General features: G+C 36.6%; 1 protein-coding gene across 2 annotated transcripts in view; it reads left to right on the top strand.

The window, feature by feature from the left end:
* UBAC2 (UBA domain containing 2) overlaps window positions 1–20,800 on the top strand; it is an 89,992-nt gene that overhangs the window by 57,789 nt on the left and 11,403 nt on the right. Inside the window, exon 7 of one of the 2 annotated variants that reach the window (XM_014072972.2) lies at window positions 12,799–13,038. The exons of the other annotated variant lie outside the window; for it this stretch is intronic. Within the exon in view, the coding sequence (XP_013928447.1) occupies window positions 12,799–13,038 (240 nt within the window). The remainder of the gene's footprint in view (window positions 1–12,798; window positions 13,039–20,800) is intronic. 2 annotated transcript variants of the gene reach the window in all.

The raw sequence follows: 20,800 nt of genomic DNA, 5'->3' as shown, positions 1-20,800 counted from the left end.
TCTCTGGTGGAAACCACCAGCTAAAGGGGAGGGGATTCTGTCAGGGGAACTAAAGAGACATTCCAGTTTAGAGTCAGTTCAGGAGAGCAAATGACTGAGATCAAATCCTTAGGTCTATATCTGCAGGCCGTCTGCCAATATAATCTTGTAATATAGGTGACTAATAATAAAGTATCTGTTTGGGCCTATCCACAGGTACAGTCTGGTTGATTGCATCTGACAAGATCACAAAAATCTGATCTGGAATAAATATCACTTTTCCAATTTGTTAAACTGACTTTTAGCCACTCCTATGCTTGATAGAAGAGGGACATGGTGGGTCAGTGGCTAAGATGCTGAGTTTGTCGATCAGAAAGGTCAGCAATTAGGCGGTTTGAATCCCTAGCGCCGCATAATGGAGTGAGGTCCTGTTACTTGTCCCAGCTTCTGCCAACCTAGTAGTTCGAAAGCATATAAAAAGGCAAGTAGAAAAATAGGAATCATCTTTGGTGGGAAGATAACAGCTTTCCATGCACCCTCAACATTTAGTCATGCCAGCCACATGACCACAGAGATGTCTTCGGACAGTGCTGGCTCTTCGGCTTTGAAACAAAGATGAGCCCTGCCTCCTAGAGTCGGGAATGACTAGCACATATGTGCAAGGGGAACCTTTACCTTTACCTATGGTTGATAGAACCATAATTCAGTTTCCATTGAGTTATATTCCAAAGTGTTGTTATATAGTTCAACATCACAATACATGTTCTTTTGAAAACAGTCTCTGGGGAATCCAGTACTGCCTAAATACAGTCTTTGATGAAAATTCATGATAGCTGCTACATTCCAGCAGACCTGTGACAATATAAATGACTATAAGCCACTTGGAATTGCCTTGGCGAGATGGGAGGTATGGAAGTTTAGTAAAATAAATCAGATCTCCTCAATTCTATGCCTTCCACATTAACTTTCTTAATCTACAGCCAATTTAATCAATGAGATTATGGGATTTGAAACCCAACTCATCTACCAAATATGAAGTTAGGAAAGCTGATGTTGCATAGACATTACATATAATCAAGGGCTTGGATAATCTTATTTAGCTATTTGCCTGAGGAAAAGACTATGGCGATTCTCAGTCATCCAGGTCATAATTCTCCCTAAGGAAACAAGCATTAAAATGCACGCATTTTGTAAGTTCAGATACCAATTTTCATAACTGAAAATTTCTGAAAAATCATATATGTACACACTGGCTGCAATTTTCCTTTTGGCAGCTTTGTTTCAAACTTACATAACATATGGAAAAATTGTTTGGAGATTGCTAATGCATAGAAAATGCAGCATGGCAGAAGCTGTGACTGCTTGCCTCTGTTTAGAATGTGTATCTTCTCTAAGTCACCTTCTTTTCAGTAAATTCCTTCACTTAAATAGAGTAAATTTTTATTAAAAATCCAGAGTGGGTTCTTTCCCAGAATGTGGGAAAGCCCCTCATCTGCGGTAGTCATAATCCTTCAATTTGAGTAAAACAGACTTGCAGTTTACTGTTTTTAGTTCAGCAACTGCCTCCTCTCTGATCCTGATCATAACTATAATTAAAAGATTATAATTATAATTTAAAGCATTCCCACTAAAATACAACCTTTTGACAAACAATTTAGGTTTATAGTTTCTTTTAAGGCAATCATTTTTCCTCACCGTACTGAATTGTTTTCTCTCCTTACTTCCCCTTACATGTTATATAAAGCTTTCTTTAAAATAGATGTGCAGTTTGCACATGTCAGCAAGTGAAAAAAAAAACCTACAATCTCTGTTTGGTTTTCAGTTAACATGTTGTTGTTGCCCTGCAACTGTTGAGGGGAGGGAAAGAAAGGAGAGGAACTGGTGGGGCAGGATCTCATACATATTTAAAGGAACAAACGGTATAAAATATCAGGATTTGAAAATGGTAAGAAGTTTTTGTGACAAAAGAATACTGCCATTCATTGAAGACCAACCATGGCCCTGACATTAATTTTTTAATAATAATATTTTAATCTATATACCATAGAGCTTTTCAGACTTTGGGTTTCTATAGGCAAAGTGGGGGTGGGGACTCAGGATCCAGACAACGCTAAGGGTTTGCCTGAGTAAATCTGATCAGATTATTTTTTAAGTTCTTTTGAGATGCTCATAGTTCTCCACAATTTTAAAATTCCCAAGATAGGGACGACATCCATTTCCCCAACAAAATTTAGGAATCTCATGCCATTAAATCTTTCCAAAATGTATTCAGAGAAAAGAACAGGAAAATCAAAGCAGATAAGGTGAAATTAGTTTTTTAAGGGATGGGGAGGGAGAGTCAACACACACAATGTTCTGATTGCACCACAAACACAGTAGTCATCCTTACCTTTCACAGAGGCACTGAGTTTTATAAATATGAGCATGATAGTGTAGAATAATCATATCCAAGGACCAGTGGTGGGTTTCAAAAAATTTTGGAACCTCTTCTGTAGGTGGGGCCTGCTTTCCAGGTCCACTGGTGGAAACTTTTCTAACCGGTTCGGTAGATTTGATGAACCGATTCTACCGAATAGGTGTGAACTGGTAGGAACCCACCTCTGCTTTGTGTATATAGACAAGCTCTTAGGTCGTGCAGACCTTTCACTACCCTCAATATACAATAGTCCCTCATATTCTCAGTGCATTTGACACTAACTCTCATAGTCATACATCGAAATGGGTGCAGGCTCAGGTTTGTCTCAAGTGCTACTGTCGATAATATGTAGGACATACAGTACCTGAATACGTTCCTCTCCTTTGGAGTATTGTGATTCGAATAGCAACAACCTTGTAGACGGTTCTCTTCAAGTTAATGAATGTGGACTGATTGGCCAGAATTAGACCCTGTTTGGACAGTATAGTACTGAATTCTGTGATAACTCTCTTGTGTTGCTCGGGCAGGTCATGTTCCAGAGAATTCTTGACTTTTACAGAAACAGCCCAATGACGTGGTTCAAACACAGTGCTAAAATAATAGGTTCCATTACCGAATGGGGAAATTTAAACAAAACACAGGTTCTACTCGCTTTATGCTAGGTCACATTTCCTGAAAACAAAGCAAATTTGCATAAAGCAAGTGGAAAAAAGCAGGTGGTGGATGCAGTGTAAATTTTGTAAGAAATAGCATACATTTTTAGAATCTTATTCTTAAGCATCAGGTTACCCAAATACATTTTATGTTCTCTGCAGCATGAAAGCCTTTCTACATCTTTCGTAGAGCTGGATTTCTAATGCACTTGATTACCAAGACAGATGTAAGAGGTAGAATGCATCATGGCATTATGAATTTTATTAGCATAGATTGTTAGGTTGCCCACAGGTAGATTTTTCCAAGTTAAAAACTTCTTCTGTGACAAGCGATCTTTCCCCAGTTTTGCTGTCCAACTTTTTTTCTTGTATTGCATCCTTTTCCTTTCGGGTAAGAAATTGGACAAGATGTTGAGGGCCATTTTAGTAATAGTTGTTCAGAGTTAGAGTTAAGTGTAAGGCAAGAAGCAAAACCAGAATAATTATATAACATGATGGTAAAAATATGAGTGAAGGCAGAAAGTGATTTTGGCAGGAAGGAGGCTTGGGCTGCTTCTAGATCTTTGTCACAAATTGACTATGCTGGCACAAATCACATAATAGGTTTTTTTTTCCCTTTAACATAAAGCCAATCAAAGGAAAATGATCAACCACATAATAGCAAATTTGCATAAAGTATATTCAGATCTGTTTAATGACTGGAGAATGTTGTGATAAAAGGTAGTTGACCTAGCTAGCAAGTTTTGGGGGCAGAGAACAATGTGGGGAGTGTCAGGAAGAAGCTCACAAGCACATTAACAGAAACTCTCCTCTACTGTCCCTCCTACACTCATTATATTTGTCAATGTATCTGGCCAGGATTTTTCAGTACCATTTTTTGAATAAATAAAAGTGGTTTGAGCTCCACGTCATGCGGAATTCTAATGAATTTTCACATCCTAGTACGTGAAAGATATGTCACCATAGTAGAGTATGTGAACTAGTTTTAAATGCCAGTAAGAATTCCACAGATCTGAATTGAGAAGTTCTTGCATGCAATTACATGCATACTTTTAGCAAATACAGGAAGTATTTCTAAAGCAGAGAGGAAGTGATGATTGCAGTGCTAAGCCTTGTTGTAAAGGTGAATAGATAATAGCATTGTGCCCAGTCTTGGAAATGTAATACTTGATACCAGAATAATCCTTTTCTTTACAAAGATCTAAATATGGCTAGAGATGAAGGAAAAAAATTAACTGTCTCACAAACTGTTCCAGGTATTTAGTAACTCCCCCCACCCCAAATTTGTCACTGAGAAGAAACGTAAAATGAGCTAACATTTCCACCTTTTTATCACTCCACACTTGTATATGTTTGAACATTCTTAATTAAGTTTTCTGGATTTGCATAATTCAGTGAATCAGAAAACCTAATTCAGTGAACCCAAATGGGTTGGGTTGACACATCATATTAATGCCACAAAAATCTACTCAAATTACTCAAGGGTAACAATAAAAAGCATGTTTAACTAGAGATATTCCATCTTTTAATGATATTGGTTAGGTAATTAATGTGAACCAAGCCTGTTTGCTAAAAAAAAAATAGAAATAAAAACTTTTTTCATTTAAAAAAAAAAAAGCTAAATGGCTCTATCACCATGGAGAGATGTGTTACAGTAATTATTATATTCTGGACCTGTTCTGACCACATGCTTAATCTGCTCAGTTGCAGTGTTATAACATAATATTTATAATGTTTTGCTACATATGTTAACATACAGATACACAAACTTGATCAATAATAACTCCTTGGGGAATTTACTCATGGCTCAGGCTGCTCCTGAGCTCCTGGGAAAGGAAAATACTAACAAAGTTCCATTAATAATTACCCTTTTCTGCCATATGGAGGCCATTCCCTTTTCTTCAACTCTTTTTCTTAGCTTAGGTAAGCAAAATAAGATAAATGGATTGGATGAAATGATTGAATTTTATGGGGTTCAGTTTAACAGGCTCTTTTTGATGTTCCTATGCCTGTGGACTCCCAATTATTTACTTAGAAAATGGAAGTGAGAATGTAGCCTCCATTTCACTGGTCTTCTTAATTTCCCTTCTTCTCGGATCACAAAATTTGACAAGGTTGTAGCTATGGACAGGAAATATGAGCATAAATCCAGAATAAAACAACCAGATATTTCCTGTTATTGGCAATAAGCTCATATGTTCTATTATATCCGTCTTTATATCTAACTGTCCCACCTCTGAGATGTTATTTATAAATTTACATCTATGGTTTCTTAATAATTGGTAAATCTTAGAACTAGGGATAACAATTTCTAAATTAAGATTTGGTTTTAAGTTATCAGTTTTCCGTTCAGCAGCCAGGCACTATCTCTCTTGCTAGGCTCCCTAAGATCGGGAGAGATGGCTAAATGGCCTGGTATCACTCCTTTCCATCCCGCTCCCCAACATCCATTTATTTTTACAGGACAATGTGAGGAAACATCACTATCCAGCTTGCCTTGTTTGAAATTGTTTTGTCTTGTGTAATGTGGTTCCTGCTAAGTGTACATTTTCCTCAGGGGAGAAAGACGTATGTGTGGTCAAACATGCAATAGAGCTGCCTGAATGTACTTTTAGCAGAATTGTCTGCACGTTACTTTTCCTTCTCGCAGCCATAAGTGGTATATGGTGATACTTTGAAAAAGAGCAGAGACCTACAGTATATCACAGAAGTGAGTATAGCCCCTCACATTTTGTAAATATTTAAATATATCTTTTCATGTGACAACACTGAAGAAATGATACTTGCCTACAATGTAAAATAGTGAGTATATAGCTTGTATAACAGTGTAAATGTGCAGTTCCCTCAAAATAACACTACACACAGCCATTAATGTCTAAACTGCTGGCAAGATATACTTAAATATTTGCAAAATATTTAAGGGTGTACTCACTTCTGTGATATACTTGTATGTCTATTGGCAGTTTCCCATCCCTGTTTAATGTTTTCTTTCTTTCTTTAATCTTTTCTGCTTTGGTTTTCACATCTTTCATTTAAGAATTGTATATTAGACTTTTATTGTTTAATAATTTAGTTCATATTAAGTCAACATGGCATTATTCGTTCTGTTTTATCAGCTGGTTGAAAACTGAAATATTTGCAAGAATGAACAATTAAGATTTTTCATTTTTGTTTTCACAATAAAAATGCTTATGCTCATTATTTGGACGGATGAAAGGAGGCAGTCAACTTTTGATATATTTTTAAACAGATGTTGCTTCCTTTGTGTGAGAGGCAGGAGCCTAAAACTGATACTGCATAGTGCTTTTGGCACAATTTCAAACTATACCCCAAATGGTATTCTTCAAAGATTCCCTTGTTTATATGGAACTATTTTCTAATATTTTAAAAGAAAATAAAGCTTGTTCATATCATTGCTATACATTACCCCAAAAGTAGTCTTGTATAACCTTTTCTACATAGGCCACTTAGAATTCCATAGGGTCTTTAAAAATGAAAGATTTTAATGTGGATTTTTGAATGAAGAACATATTTAATTGAAAAAAAATAAGAATTGATTATATTTCTGAAAGTTCCCCGTGATAATGGAGAAATGCCTTGGTGTCCCTAAATTTGTTTAGGTAATAGCCAAAGGACTACTTTTATCTATCATGAATAACTATGAAGTAAATTTCTGGAATGACGACCGAAATTTCCTGCATTGTTTTGTCTGCAATTTTGCCTTTTCAATTCAAAACTCAAATTTTGAAACGTAATCTCTAATTATGTAGATACCAAATGACTGTCCCTTATCAAATGACTCATTCAGTTTTCATTTTATGAAAATGAAGCATGATGGTAACAGATGTTTTAAAAATCCAGTCAACATTAATCATGGGTAAGAAAGTAGACCCATGTCCTCCTGGTTTCCTGAAGGTAACCTGGGTGGTTTCTGGCAATTATGAACGCATCCTTGAGAGAGTCTGGTCCTTTCAATTCTTGAGGAGGAGGTGGTCCCTTCTCAAGAAACCATTGCTAGACCCCAGGATCAGGGGTGGGCTTCAAAAATTGCAGCAACGGATTTGCTGTCCTGTTGCTGGGTGGGCATGGCCATAGAGGGCGTGGCCTAGTCGGCCTCCTGCACCACAGTTACAAAAAGTGATTCCATGACCCTGGGATACTCCCACTGTCATGAGTTTGTTGCCCAGTGTCTGAATTTTGATCAAGTGACTATTCTGCAATGGTCATTAAGTGTGAGAAGTGGTCAGGTTTTTTTCAGTGTCCTGTAACTTTGAACGGTCATTAAATGACCTGTTGTAAGTCGAGGACTACTTGTAGCATGTTCCACATGGAGCTGTTATTGAAGAATATCTGAAGGTGCAGTTGATACAGAAAGCAACAGGGCAAATAATTATGGTACACAAATGTTATGCCTTTGCTTTGGGAGTTGTACCGGCTCCCAGTTGGTTTCTGAATGGAATTCATTGTGCTGCTTGTCAACTACAAAGCTGTTCATGACATAGGCCAGGATATTTGAGGGATTGTCTTTCTCCAATTGTCTCTGTCTGCCTCATCAGGTCTGGCAGAAGGGACACTCTGGGTTCCATTACATAAGGAGTGTCATCTGATAAGTTCAGGAAGCATGCCTTTGTTGGGGCTGCACTGCCCTTGGGAACATAATTCCTAATCAGGATTAGGTTGGCCCTAAACCTGGTGGTTTTTCAGAAGGCTGTCTTTTCTCCCAAGCATGGAAGTCTGGTGGTTAGGTGAGTCTGTGTGTTGTTATTGTTAGAGTTGATGGTTTGGGCTGCTATCCAGACTATTGGAGGATAAAACTAGCCTTTTACTCTCCTGTTGTTGATCAAAGTTTTAATGTGCTTTACTAACTTTAAGAATGTTGTATAGGCAAAATTGCCTACTGTTATTTAAGGATTTATCGTATTCCTCTTGAGGTGGCAAATTCTCACTGTAAGTACGTTTATTTGCACAAAATATTGTAAACATTTTGAAAACATAAATACTATCAATATATGGAAAGTAACTTGTACTTAGTCACGCAAATGAAGGTAAATATACATGTTCCAGAATAATGTTGCAGGATCCTATCTGAGTCAGTCCATAGGACCAGAGGTTTGTTCTTCCAAGCTTTTGGACTCTTGCTGGAACCCCTTCCTCAGGGAACCTCTCAATCTCTAGGATATGTGCACTAGGAAGTTCTATGCATTGTATTTATGTGGTGCCTGGTTGTGTGCAACTTTTAGCTGTTGGTTGGTATTGATAGTCAGCTCCTAAGTGGTTGATTGTTGTTTCCTCATGCTGTTGTGCCCTCAGCTCCTAAGTATCTGTAACTGGTGCAAATCAGTATTCCTGTTGACTGACAAGGGGCCTGTTTCCCAGGCTTCAATCATTTATCTGGCTATTTTTGTCCCTGCTCAGCCAACAATCTTAAGAGCTGAGAGCTGTATTTAGTAGCTGTACTTAGTCAACATACCCATTCACGAAATTGTAATTGCAGAAATAGCAACATAAATTTTGGGTCCTCCAGTGAAGCAATTAGCAGTCCAACAGCTAATGTTGCATGCTTGTTGATTGCTTATATATTTACTCATTCATTTATTCAGCCAACCGTCACACACAAGCAACTTGGGCAATGAACAGAAATAAACAACATAATCATCAAAAAAATAATACACACATGAAGATAAAAGTTTTATGTAGTCTAAAAAGAAACCTGTGTATAACCTGAAAAAATAGTTAGTCAGTTGTATGACTTGGACTAAGAGCTAAGCATCACACAAGAGGATTTGAAACTCTTTATCTTCTATGTACCATACTACCATAGTATGGTATTGATAATGTCTAACTCAAACGAGAATGGCCTAGTACTGTAATATAGATAGCCCTCAACTTAACAACTGTTCATTTCGTGACCGAAGTTATAATGGCACTGAAAAAAATGACTTATGATCATTTTTCTCACATATGACTGTTGCAGTATCCCCATGGTCATAGGATTTATATTTGAATGCTATGACGGTTGTGTGTCCCAGGGTAATGTGATCATTTTTGTGACCTTCTGTGACAAGCAAAAGTCATTGGGGGGGGGAGCCAGATTCACTTAATAACTGTATTACTAATTTAACAATCAAAGTGATTCACTTAACTGTGGCAAGACAAGTTGTAAAGTGGGGCAAAACTCACTTAACACACTTCTCATTTAGCAACATAAACTTTGGGTTCAATTGTGGTCATAAGTCAAATACTATCTGTATTGAAACAGTAGTTGAGTTTTAAGAATACAAGGAGTAGTAAATGTGTTACTAGAATAAAATTATGAGTCATGAGGAATGTGCTGAAAATTTAAAGTAACATTTTGAGAGGGCAGGTTTTTTTTTTATGCACACAGCAATGGATTTGCCACAATTTAATTGCTTTTTCCCAATTATTTAGAAGCAGGTGGATGTTCTAACTGAATAAATGATAGGGATTTATTCAAAATAATTCAAGTGGCATCTCTGTCCTGTATCATGCAGTGGAGAACTTCTGTTTGATTTATCGGAAGTGAAAACAAACCCATAACCACTTCCTTTTTTGTAAGGTTAAGTTTGGGATGGGATGGTATATACTACAGAACATTCGCGTGCAAAATGTTTATTAAAATAAATATAGACTTAGTTCAGATGAATAGGATAAAAAAGTGAATGAAAGAACATAAACAATGTTCTCAATTTTGTTTTCTTCTTTATATATGGCAAGAATCAATAAAATTCAAATTAATTAAAATGTATAAAATGGTAGAATAACACTCTCCTTCATATACGATTATGTTAAAGTATACTTTATTAAAATAATAGCATTTAATCTGTAGTTTCCCAACATTAAAAAAAGTTAACTTGCCACATCGAATAACTTTCCACACATTTTCAGACATTAATATTTCTGTGATCACATATGATATACCTATCTCCCTTTTTTGTGCAACCTTTTGTGATCTTCTGATTCTAGTCTGTATCCTATAGTTCTCTCTGTTGGTAATTTTAATCAACAGCTAAATCATCAAACAATAGTAAATACAGAAATTTCTGATTTTTTAAATTCAAAATGATATGGCTGTTCCTCCTGTTTCAATAACCACTCTCATTTATTTTTATTTATTTACAGTGCCCAGACTAGGTCATAGATTTTAAGAAATACAGGGCACCATTAAAGCATGTCTAAGTATCGTATTTTTCGGAGTATAAGACATACCGGAGTTTAAGATGCACCAAGATTTTGAAGAGGCAAATTAAAAAAAAATTCTGCAGACCTCCCAAAAAGCGCCCATTTTTCAAGAAAATGGGCCTGCCTTTTTTTTTTCAAAAAAAAAGGGGGCATGAATAGCCCTTAGAAGGCTTGTAGAGCGCTTGGGGGGGGAGGGGGGGAGAGAAAAAATGGTCCACTTTTTGCAAAAAAGAGGGTGAAAATCTGGGTGTGTTTTATACACTGAATACAGCATTTTTGGCCTCCTGAAACTCCATCCCTTCACCAAAATGGCCGTGCATAGCCTTTAGGAGGCTTCCAGAGTGCTCCTGGGCTCTGGGGAGGGCAGAAATGAGCGAAAAACGGGCTGTTTTTCGCTCATTTTTGCCCTCCCCAGACCCCAGGAGCACTTTATAAGACTCCTAAAGGCTATGTATGTTCTTTTTTGACAAAACATGGGCCGTTCGTGGGATGTCTGCAGAGTGCAAAAACTTTTTTTTTAATTTGCCTCTTCGAAATCTTGGTGTGTCTTATACTCTGGTACATCTTATACTCCGAAAAATATGGTATTTGTGCCAGGGCCTCATATGTGATACATTTTTTTTAATGACAAATGGACCAACAACCAAGGTTCTGCTGCATCCCAATTCTTCAGTGTTCTCCAAACTGCCGTCTTATGGCAGTCTCTCTTGTCTCTGAATAGTTTTAATAAAACAGTTAATATCTTTTGAAGTCCTGGTAGTATTGCCCAAAATGATCCAGCCTGCTGTTCTACCCTGAATGCAAGAGATACTATATTAAACTATGAGCCAATAAAGAAGGTGCTTTGGTTAAAATGCAGGTAGTGCAGGCATACAATATATCTGTGTAGAGCCAATGATCTCTAATCCTGTGAAACTTTTTTCTAAGCATAAAAGGAGATATAAGAAGCTATTAAAGGCAAAAAAATAACAAATATGCCCAGAAATTACGCAGGTTATAGTAAACAAAAATCAATGATTATTTTTATTTCTAATATCAAAATCTTCAGTTAACACATAATTAAACCTTAAGTGTAAATAAGTGTATTTGCATCTACTTGGGATTGTATCTCAAATGACCTCCAGTAATTGATGTTGAAATACAAAAACTAATCACACACATGCGCATACAAATATAAATATTTTGCTTGAAATTCTTAAATCCTTCATAGTGGACATCAATATTAGCCCCTTTTTCCTTATTATAAATTCTGCTATGATAACTCCTGGAAGCCAATTTGGTGTGGTGGTTAAGGCACCAGGCCAGAAACTGTGAGACATTGAGTTCTAGTTCCACCTGAGGCACAAAGCCAACTACATGAGTTGGACCAATCACTCTCTCTCAGTCCTAAAATGCACACAATGGCAAACCACTTTGGAAATCTTGCCAGGAAACTGTAGGGACTTGTCCAGGTAGTCATCAGATTTTTAAAAACTGACTCAAAGGTGTACATGCATACACATATTCAATTCCTAAAAACTAGCTCAATTCCATCCCTCTCCCAATATGTAGGAAAGGAATCAAGGTACTATCCAGTTAGTTTTCTTTCTGGAATTTGTAAACTCTTACATTAGATTTGTGTCTGAATGCATATGTATTATAGTATCAGAACAGGCAGGATTTGAGAATGAATATCCTATAGTAAATCGGTGCCTAGCATTATATCATTTTGCAGAAAAATATTAATAAACTTCCAGATGGAGCTGTGACGTTATCACAGTCCTCTAAAGCTCCTTGAAATCTTTACACAGCACAATTTTTGAAATGGAAAGAATTGCTGCATCACCCACATACAAAAGAATGGGGATTGGAGAACAGGTGAGGAATGAGGATGAAAATCTGTATTGATAAAATCCTCAATATTGTTAATGTATAGATTAAGTAATTGTGGGTGGGTGGGGGGTAGAATACATCCTTACGAGTTGGAATAGAATCACCACAGTTCCTCAAAAATAAAAAGCTGTTTCCCACCCCCCCCCACCCCACAAGTTGTTCTGATAATTATGATGTTGGAAAGTTAATGGCAGATTAACCTGGGTATTCATTTCCAATCTTCAATATGCTGTGCTCATCAACTGTGAAAGCACAAAAAGGATTTCTAGCAATCAGCGAATTTGCTAGTTGGCAGCGGAACAATTTTGTCTCTGCAGCAACTGAACTACTCAAAGCCAAACTTCTTGGCAAACTGCAAAATGGATCTCAGATGAGTATTTACAAAAACTTCTTGAACAGTTCCCAGTTCTTGAACAAACAAAATGATTATCAATAGTACATATCTCTTACTCTAGTTCTAGTACCAGATTAGGACAAGATTGTACATTTATCATAACATGTTCCTGATTTCTTAATGTGGGGGACAGAGAATACTAGCGACTTTGAAGTTTTGCTTTGGAATTAGGAGTAATACACTTTTGACATCCAATAGATTTTGCTGAGGGAACTAATCCTAGTCTCTGAATTTCCCTGTCAATATGTCAATTTTTCAATCTGTTTATTTCTCTTTGCTTTTAGATTTCTGGAATGTGCTACAGTAGTAGTCTTTTAAAAGTGTACCGCATACTTTGTGTGCCCTCTGGCATAGCAAAGATATTTGCTCGGACTCTTGAACCAATTTTCTCATCGGCGGAACCCTCTAATGAATTTGGAGTTGGAATGGGAGCAACTATTGATATACAGAGGCAACAGCGGATGGAGCTACTTGATCGACAGATCTTGGTCTCTCAAGTTGCTCAGATGAGGCAACAAAGACAAGTAAAGTCCTTTTTCTGTAGGATGTTGCTTATTTGTGAAATGGATTTATCCATTTACAAAATTAATCTTCATAAAATTAACAATCCTTTTACATATTATGAATATGTTCCATTTATTCACAAAACATTTTTAATTTATTCCTAATAAATTAATTAGATAAATCCTTAATGGATTCATTTGTACAACATGTTGAATTTACTTTTGATTAATGTTGGTTAGACTTCATGTGTGCTTCTTGCTTTAGAATGTTGTTCAGATTCACATCAGTTGATCAATTTATAGTTGAATATATTATGTGAACTCATATAATGGTTTTTCAATGACCAGTTTAACATTGGGTGATGTTTTATTGTTTACAATGTTTACAATTTTGTTTATGTTGACTTAATTATACATGCCAGTGTCTAACAGCATGTAAAGGTATCTGTCAGGATTTTCCCTTTCCTCTTTTCTAAAGTTTCCCAGAATTTATCCCAAGAAGACAAACATGGCTGTACTGGTCTTATCAACAAGGACAGTTCCATTGGTGGAAATGTGATTTACACAATTCTACATTTGAACAATGAACATTTAATTGGCCTTTGTGCATATTTTATATTCCTATGTACACAAGCAACATATAGAGTATGGCTGATCCAGAAATTGAATCCCACCATTCCTTTTTGGGGTGAGGGTGGGCATAGGATATAGATAGGACATTAAAGAAGAGTTAAATCAGAGGATATTAAAGGTGATTTGAACTCAGAGGACCAACGTTTGCAGATGACTGGTGGAAAATTATAGTTTGGTCTCTGACTTCCTGCCTGTGGCTACTTGTGGCTAACTCTAAGTGCTATTGCTCCCACCCTTAAAACAATATCTTTGGGTGAATTTACCCTTAATCATGTTAATTCCATGTGCCATGTGGAGATTTAGTGAGGATAAGAGTGATCATTAGCTGAAACAAAAGGATTTTTTTTAAAAAAACTGATAAATATAGAATTGTTCATGGGACTCATCATCTTCCTGATTCAGAGGAACTTAATTTTAGTGGTCTGGTCTACATTAACCTCAGAAAAACTTTGTAGTGGCAGTGGCTTTTGCAATCCAGTTTTAAAATGATGAAATAGTTTCATACTTCCCCTTACAAATTCATTTCCCAGATTCCCTTCTTCTTCTTTCATTCATTCCAGTTGCCCAAGATGCTCCTCACCACTGAATGTCTTGACTGACGTAGAAATATAGGAGACGTATTTAAGTTAAAAGCATATTTATGAAACACTGGTAGAATTCTGCTTCTTTTGGGATCCAGTTCAGAAGAGTCTTAAATTGTTACATTGCCAACTCTTTGCAGTTATCTCCTCCTCATCATCAATCCTATTTTTTCCTCTTAAATATGTCATATGTGCTGATGTCTCAAACTCCTTTCTGGAAGGTTGTTATATGATGGTTGTGTGCTAGGATCAAAAGAGCTGAGTTTGTCTATATATTTAAAGTGTTATAAAGATTTGCTGTTTTATTGTCATGTTTTAGCACTTCCTTCTCGGCTATGTAAGCTTCTTTATAGAGACCAATTTACACTAATCATTTCACAATAGTCTTTGTCATCTATGCAGAGTGTATGAAAAGTATTTGAATATGCAAAGGCCTTTTATTACTTTGGGATTTTGTCAATTCTTAGAGACAGTGGGCAATCTCATTTTGACAGTGTCTCTTGAGCATATGGAAGCCATAGAAGTGACTGGGGATTAATACAGTGTTGTTACAGAGAGAAAAAATGCTTTCCCATCTAATAGTTGGAAATTTAGAGATGGTCCTTAATGACTTGCAATTCAGAAAACGGCTTTACAAGGATGGGAGATTAAAGGCATATAGTGTGGTTAACATAATTGAAGCAGAATCCAGCATTGGGGACTCTGCAACAAAAGAAAACAGGATGTTGCTTCTTTTCCTGTCTAGGTTTCTTGTGTACAGCTCTTGAAACAAACACAGTAGAAGTTTAGGGGCCAAAAGGGTTGTGGTACATATTTCCTTTTATTCTCCAGCTTCCTCAAACTACTAGAAGGATCAAAGCAAAGTTCAATGTAATAGGTGCTTATTATTTGAGACAACTTGGTTCTTAAACCATGTGAAATTTCACTGGAAGCTTCCATTGTGACAAAATGTTCAATAATAAGTAGAATGTTCAATAATAAGCATTAATCCTTGCCCTAATCAAAACCCTTTCATCTATAAATGGGTTAAGGCTGTGTGATGGAATGGACAGCTGAAGAAGTGGGGTGGCGCTGGTAGTAGCATCCAATATCTCAGAAAGGAGGAAGCACATTCCAGAGAGGGGCCCAAGACAAGAAACTGTGCAGTCCTGAACAGGATAGGGGAGGCAAGAAAAGGTTCAAGGTAGTCACACCCTAGAATCAACCAGGGTATATCTATTAGGTTAGGTTATAACTTTAGTCTGGTAAGTTCTATTAGGCATAAGAAATAAAGAATTGGACACCGTTGGATCTTACTGTGTCGTATCTGACGGACTGCAAGGGTATTCTTCTGAGGAACTACTTAAAAGCATGTTATTTGTTCAACAACTTTGTTTATACAAGATTGTCTTTCAGAATATATAGGTGAAGCTCCAATCATAGGAAATCTCATATTTTAAATGCTTGCAGCTGCTCTATATTCTTAAAGAACCAAAAAGCAGCATTCAGTGGCATTCTGATCTGTAAAAGGCCTGGAGCTCTTTCCATATATCCGTAATTTAAGCATTCCTTGGGAGAAGTCACTCTTTTAAATCCAGGTATGATTCGTTATGTAGACTATCATTTCTGCATGGAATCTAAATTGGATTTTGGCAGTTCTAAACTGCTTCTTTGAGCAAAAGGCCCGATACATATGCTGACATGTTGTCTTATGGACATGAACTGGAGGTTGGCCAGCTTTACACTTTTCCTTGATTATTTATGCCCAAGTCCACTATTTGATGCCAAAATTATTTCCTTTTTTCACTTTTGTTGGTGATGTTACCCAGCATTCACAAGAACAACCGATTACTTTCAGGGAGGATATTCTTACACTCCTGTTTCAAAGCAGATCTTTCTAACAGAGGCAAGGTTGAAGATTACCTCTGCAGTGAGATTGGCCCAAGCCCTTCCCTTTTTGATAGAAAAAAATTAAACAAGAAACACAGGAACCAAGTGTGAGAAGAGAAATGGTGTTTTCCAGCAGGCTCCAAATTAACTCCCTCCATCCTTCAGAGGTAATGGAAGAGAAATCCAAGTATAATTCAGATGGAGGAGGAATCTATTTTTAAAAAAGCTTCTTTAAAAGTATAAATTAAAGCAACAACTAAAAATAATGGGTAAGGGTATAAACTTTGTATGTTTAATATAATATTTATGTACTAATTGTTTATCATTAGATATCTTTTTACAAAGACATTGAAATATATTTTGCTATGATTTGAGCAAGGTGAAATGAAAACCCTGAAGACAGGTGGTAGCAGCAATAACTACAAAGCTTCTACATCAAGGGAGTTGTGTACACCCACAGGCCTGACCCACAATTGTGGGTCAGGCCTGTGGGTGTACACAACTCCCTTGATATAGAAGCTTTGTAGTTATTGCTACAATTGTGGGTCAGGCCTTTTTCTCTTCCTTTATTTTGGCCACTTATTTCATATCCTCCATTGACTAGATAAGAATATTGAGTTTTGCTTGAAGAGAAGAATAAAAATGTAATTATCTAGTGGCCTTGTTTATGACTTCTTATAGGTGCACTTCTTATAGGTGCACTGGTATCAAGAAAAAAATATTATTTTGAGATTGATTGAAGGTTGTCAGAGCTTATTATCATAGTAGGCCAGCAACATGGCAGCTTTTAAAGTTTTGTTTCTAGGATGACCTATACAAAGTAATGATAATTTCCCAACCTTTACAAGGAAGACAAATATACCCTTTGCAAATGGTAACAAAATAGGCAATAATAATTTAAAGAATTCTAGGAAGCTCACCCCTGGGTACTTTTGCTCTGTTACATCCTGAAAAGACGGATGGCCTGTGCAAAGCTAGAAGAAAGCGGAAACTTACTTACCATGAATTCCTGTTATCTGACCTTTAGATAGAAGGCAGGTAGCTAGGTCTCCCAAAAATAGGAGCTTATTTTTCCATAAATGTTATCCTGTTGTTTTATAAAATGAAGGTTTAATTATTTAACTTGTGTCTTCTAAATTTCCTGTAGTTAGATCTAGTTTTATAAAACCATCCATTCAGGGGAAAAAAACACCCTGTAGGAGTTGAAGGGCTCACTAGCTCTTTCTTCTTCTTCTTCTTCTTCTTCTTCTTCTTCTTCTTCTTCTTCTTCTTCTTCTTCTTCTTCTTCTTCTTCTTCTCCTTCTCCTTCTCCTTCTCCTTCTCCTTCTCCTTCTCCTTCTTCTTCTTCTTCTTCTTCACCTGGAGTATAAAAATAAGAAATCAGATTTCACTTCAGAAAGAAATGTTATCTTGAAGTGACAAAAACCTTCAGTAATGATTATTCAGAGACTTGCTTAGCAATCAGTCTCTTAGCTTTGTCAATACTATATGTCTGTTTATTATGATGATCATATGCCCAAAGTAGGACAAAATTCCATTGCAGACTGTTAAGCTGGTCGTGGACTGAAATATAATTATCTAATTATCATGACAGAAGGGCAGAATTCAAAGTGAAAAATAAAGTAAAATAAGACAGTAAACAAGTGAATTGCAAAAAAACCATCAACCTGAGACTTTGAATGTAAATGTAAAAATGAATCTAAAAATTAGAGAGACTTAAATGATTAACTAGAACTTTAATTGAATTCTGTATTCATATAAAATATTTTTAAAAAACTAGAGTGGAAATTTAGTTTTTTAAAGTAGTTTAGAGTAATCAATAAAGGAGAATATCCCAATCTTAAATGATTGGGAGGATATTGAGTGAATATATTGTGGTAAAAATAATTAATGTTTTGGAGGCCATTTTACAGGATATTTGATGAATTAAGAATAGGGTGGTATACAGCAGTGGTGGGATTCAAAAACTTTTACTACTGTGGGCGTGGCAGGGGATGGATAATGTAAAATCTCCATTCCCTCCCTACTCCAGGGGAAGGTTACTGCAAAATCCCCAATCCCTCCCGATCAGCTGGGACTCGGGAGGCAGAGAATAGATCGGGGCGGGGCCAGTCAGAGGTGGCATTTACTGTTTCTCCAAACTACTCAACATTTCTGCTACCGATTCTCCAGAACCGGTCAGAACCTGCTGAATACCACCTCTGATATAAGCACTTTTTCCTTGTTAAACATACTTTAGCAACATTAATATGGAGATTAGATAAGATAAGTTAGAAGTATTATTCCAATAAAGAAAATAAGACTAAACAGTAATAGAAGTAAATCATTCTGTCATTTAGCATAGAAAAATTGAACTTCCTGTTAAGTAAAAAAGGTTTGTTTTTAATGTTTTTGCTGCTTAGTAACAGTGATTATATAACATAAGATGTATAATCTTCAACCAATTGACTGAGAAAGATATTTTGCAAGAAATATATCTAGTCTGAGATATAGAAACAGTAACAAGATCTGTTTCTCATGTTGTGACCCTTTAATTATCGTATACTTTACTGACAGAATTTTCATCTGGCTGATATTCTCTGTCTAACATACGAGTAATTTGAAATTTTCTGTATAGGTTTACTTTAGAGGAGGGGTGTCCAACCTTGGCAACGTTAAAAGACTTGTAGGCTTCAACATCAGAATCCCCCAAACTGCCTGGTATGGGAATTCTGGAAGTTGAAGTCCACAAGTCTTAAATTTGCCAAGATTGGACACCCCTGCTTTACAGCATATTTGAAAACTGCAATGGCTGTCTTTCTCTTGATGATAGTACATAATTCAGCAAGATGCTATAATCAATGCCAGATCAATTAAAAATATTCAGAATTGTATGTATTCAAAACTTATGGATGCACTTAAAAGCTTCAGAAACTATTTGGTGGGTGTGTAGAGAGAGATGGATATATTCATCTTGTGTTATTTGTAAAAAATAATAAAGGTGGGGCAAAGCCCCCCACACACCAACTTATTTTTTATGTATGTGATTCAAAGAGAAAATTTGAATAACATAAGGTCCATATTAGCAATAATAGTCTATACTAACTATAATACCTCCATATACCCAAAGAATGTCAGTCAAGACAAATCTGGTCATACATTATCTCTTTTTGGTCAAGTAATGCATAAACTACAGGAATATACTGAAGTGGCAGAATCATGAAACTTACAGTGTGAAGGCATGACATAAAGCAGAACTCCTAAAAGAAGGCATATCTATTTCCAGATAATGCATATAATAGTTTCACAAAAGAACACCTTCTATGTATGAAGCTATCTCTGAAAAAGTGCTGTCTGATCATGTTATATGTTTTTTTCAATAGCTTGCAAGCATATAGTTGGCTGCTTCCAAAAGCTGATGTTGCTGCTGCTGCTTCCAAAAACTGGTTAAATATTGTATTGATGAAAGTATTTATTTTGTTCAACTATTGTTTCTATTCTTTCCTTTTTTGTTTTAACACTAGCCATCATTCCAAGGCATTTGTAATTCAACTCATTCGCTTTCCCTACAAAGAGCGGCGGTTTAATGATCCTGGAGATGGTCTTTGCTCCAGTGGTTTGAGCCCTAGCATGGTGTGGCAGCTCCTATCACTTGCCTCAGCTTCTGCCTACCTAGCAGTTGAAAAGCATGTTGTACACATGTTGTACACAAGTAGAATACTTTGGTGAGGAGATGAGCCGGTGCTTCATGCAGGCAGTCAGATTCTTGCCAACCCTGAAACGTCCCGGTTGTGATGTATGAAAAAACATCAACTGAAATAGATCACTGCTCAACACTTTCCATACATACAGCCAAGTTACTGCCACAGAGTTTGGACTGAACAAATGTGTCCTACTCACCATCAAATGGGGGGGGGGGGAAATAGTGAAAACTGAAGGAAGCAAGATGCCCGATAGAAATAACATCAAGAATCTGGATGAAGATGTTCATTACAAGTACCGAGGCATCCTTCAAGCAGACAACATCAGGCACATTGAAATCAAAAGAAAGGTTAGAAGTGAATATATCAAGAGAGTGAAGATCTGCAATCAAAACCTGGGCAATTCCAGTCATTAGATACACAGCTGGAAAAATGTACTGGACTCAAGCAGAACTAAAAGTCATGGACAGAAAGGTCAGAGAAATGATGACAATGAATCGTGCCTTTTCATCCTTGCAGTGACGTTGATAGACTCTACCTACCAAGGAAAATATGTGGACATGGAATGTTGCAAGTATATCAGAAGGTTGAAGAAAAGGGAGTTGGAAGAATAGCTGAAGGACAATGAAGAAGAAGTACTGAAGAAGGAAGGCTCACTGACTTCTGGAGAGATCAAACTGGCCTACAAGAAAAACCAAATGAAGAACATAATAGGGCCATGAAAGACAAAACATTACATGGCCAGTGCATTTAAAAAATAGCAAGGAAAGTAGATAATAATAAGACCTGGCAATTGCTAAGAGCAGGAAAATCAAAGAAAGAAGGACTAATTCTGGCTGCACAAGACCAAGCCTTAAGAACAAATACATACAAAATCAGAATTGAGAAGATAGCAACAGACAGCAAGTGCCTCCTATGCAAAGAAGCTGGAGAAACAGTAGACCACCTGGTGAGGCTGCTTCAAGAAGATCGCCCTGACTGACTATAAGCAATAGCATGACAAGTGGCAACAATGATCCA

The sequence above is a fragment of the Thamnophis sirtalis genome, unplaced genomic scaffold, assembly GCF_051295495.1.
Source record: "Thamnophis sirtalis isolate CommonGarterSnake01/CBP01778 unplaced genomic scaffold, rThaSir2_p1.2 scaffold_12, whole genome shotgun sequence".
Lineage (NCBI taxonomy): Eukaryota > Metazoa > Chordata > Lepidosauria > Squamata > Natricidae > Thamnophis > Thamnophis sirtalis.
Note: the sequence above shows the minus strand (reverse complement) of the source record. Positions and strands in the feature narration are given on the sequence as shown.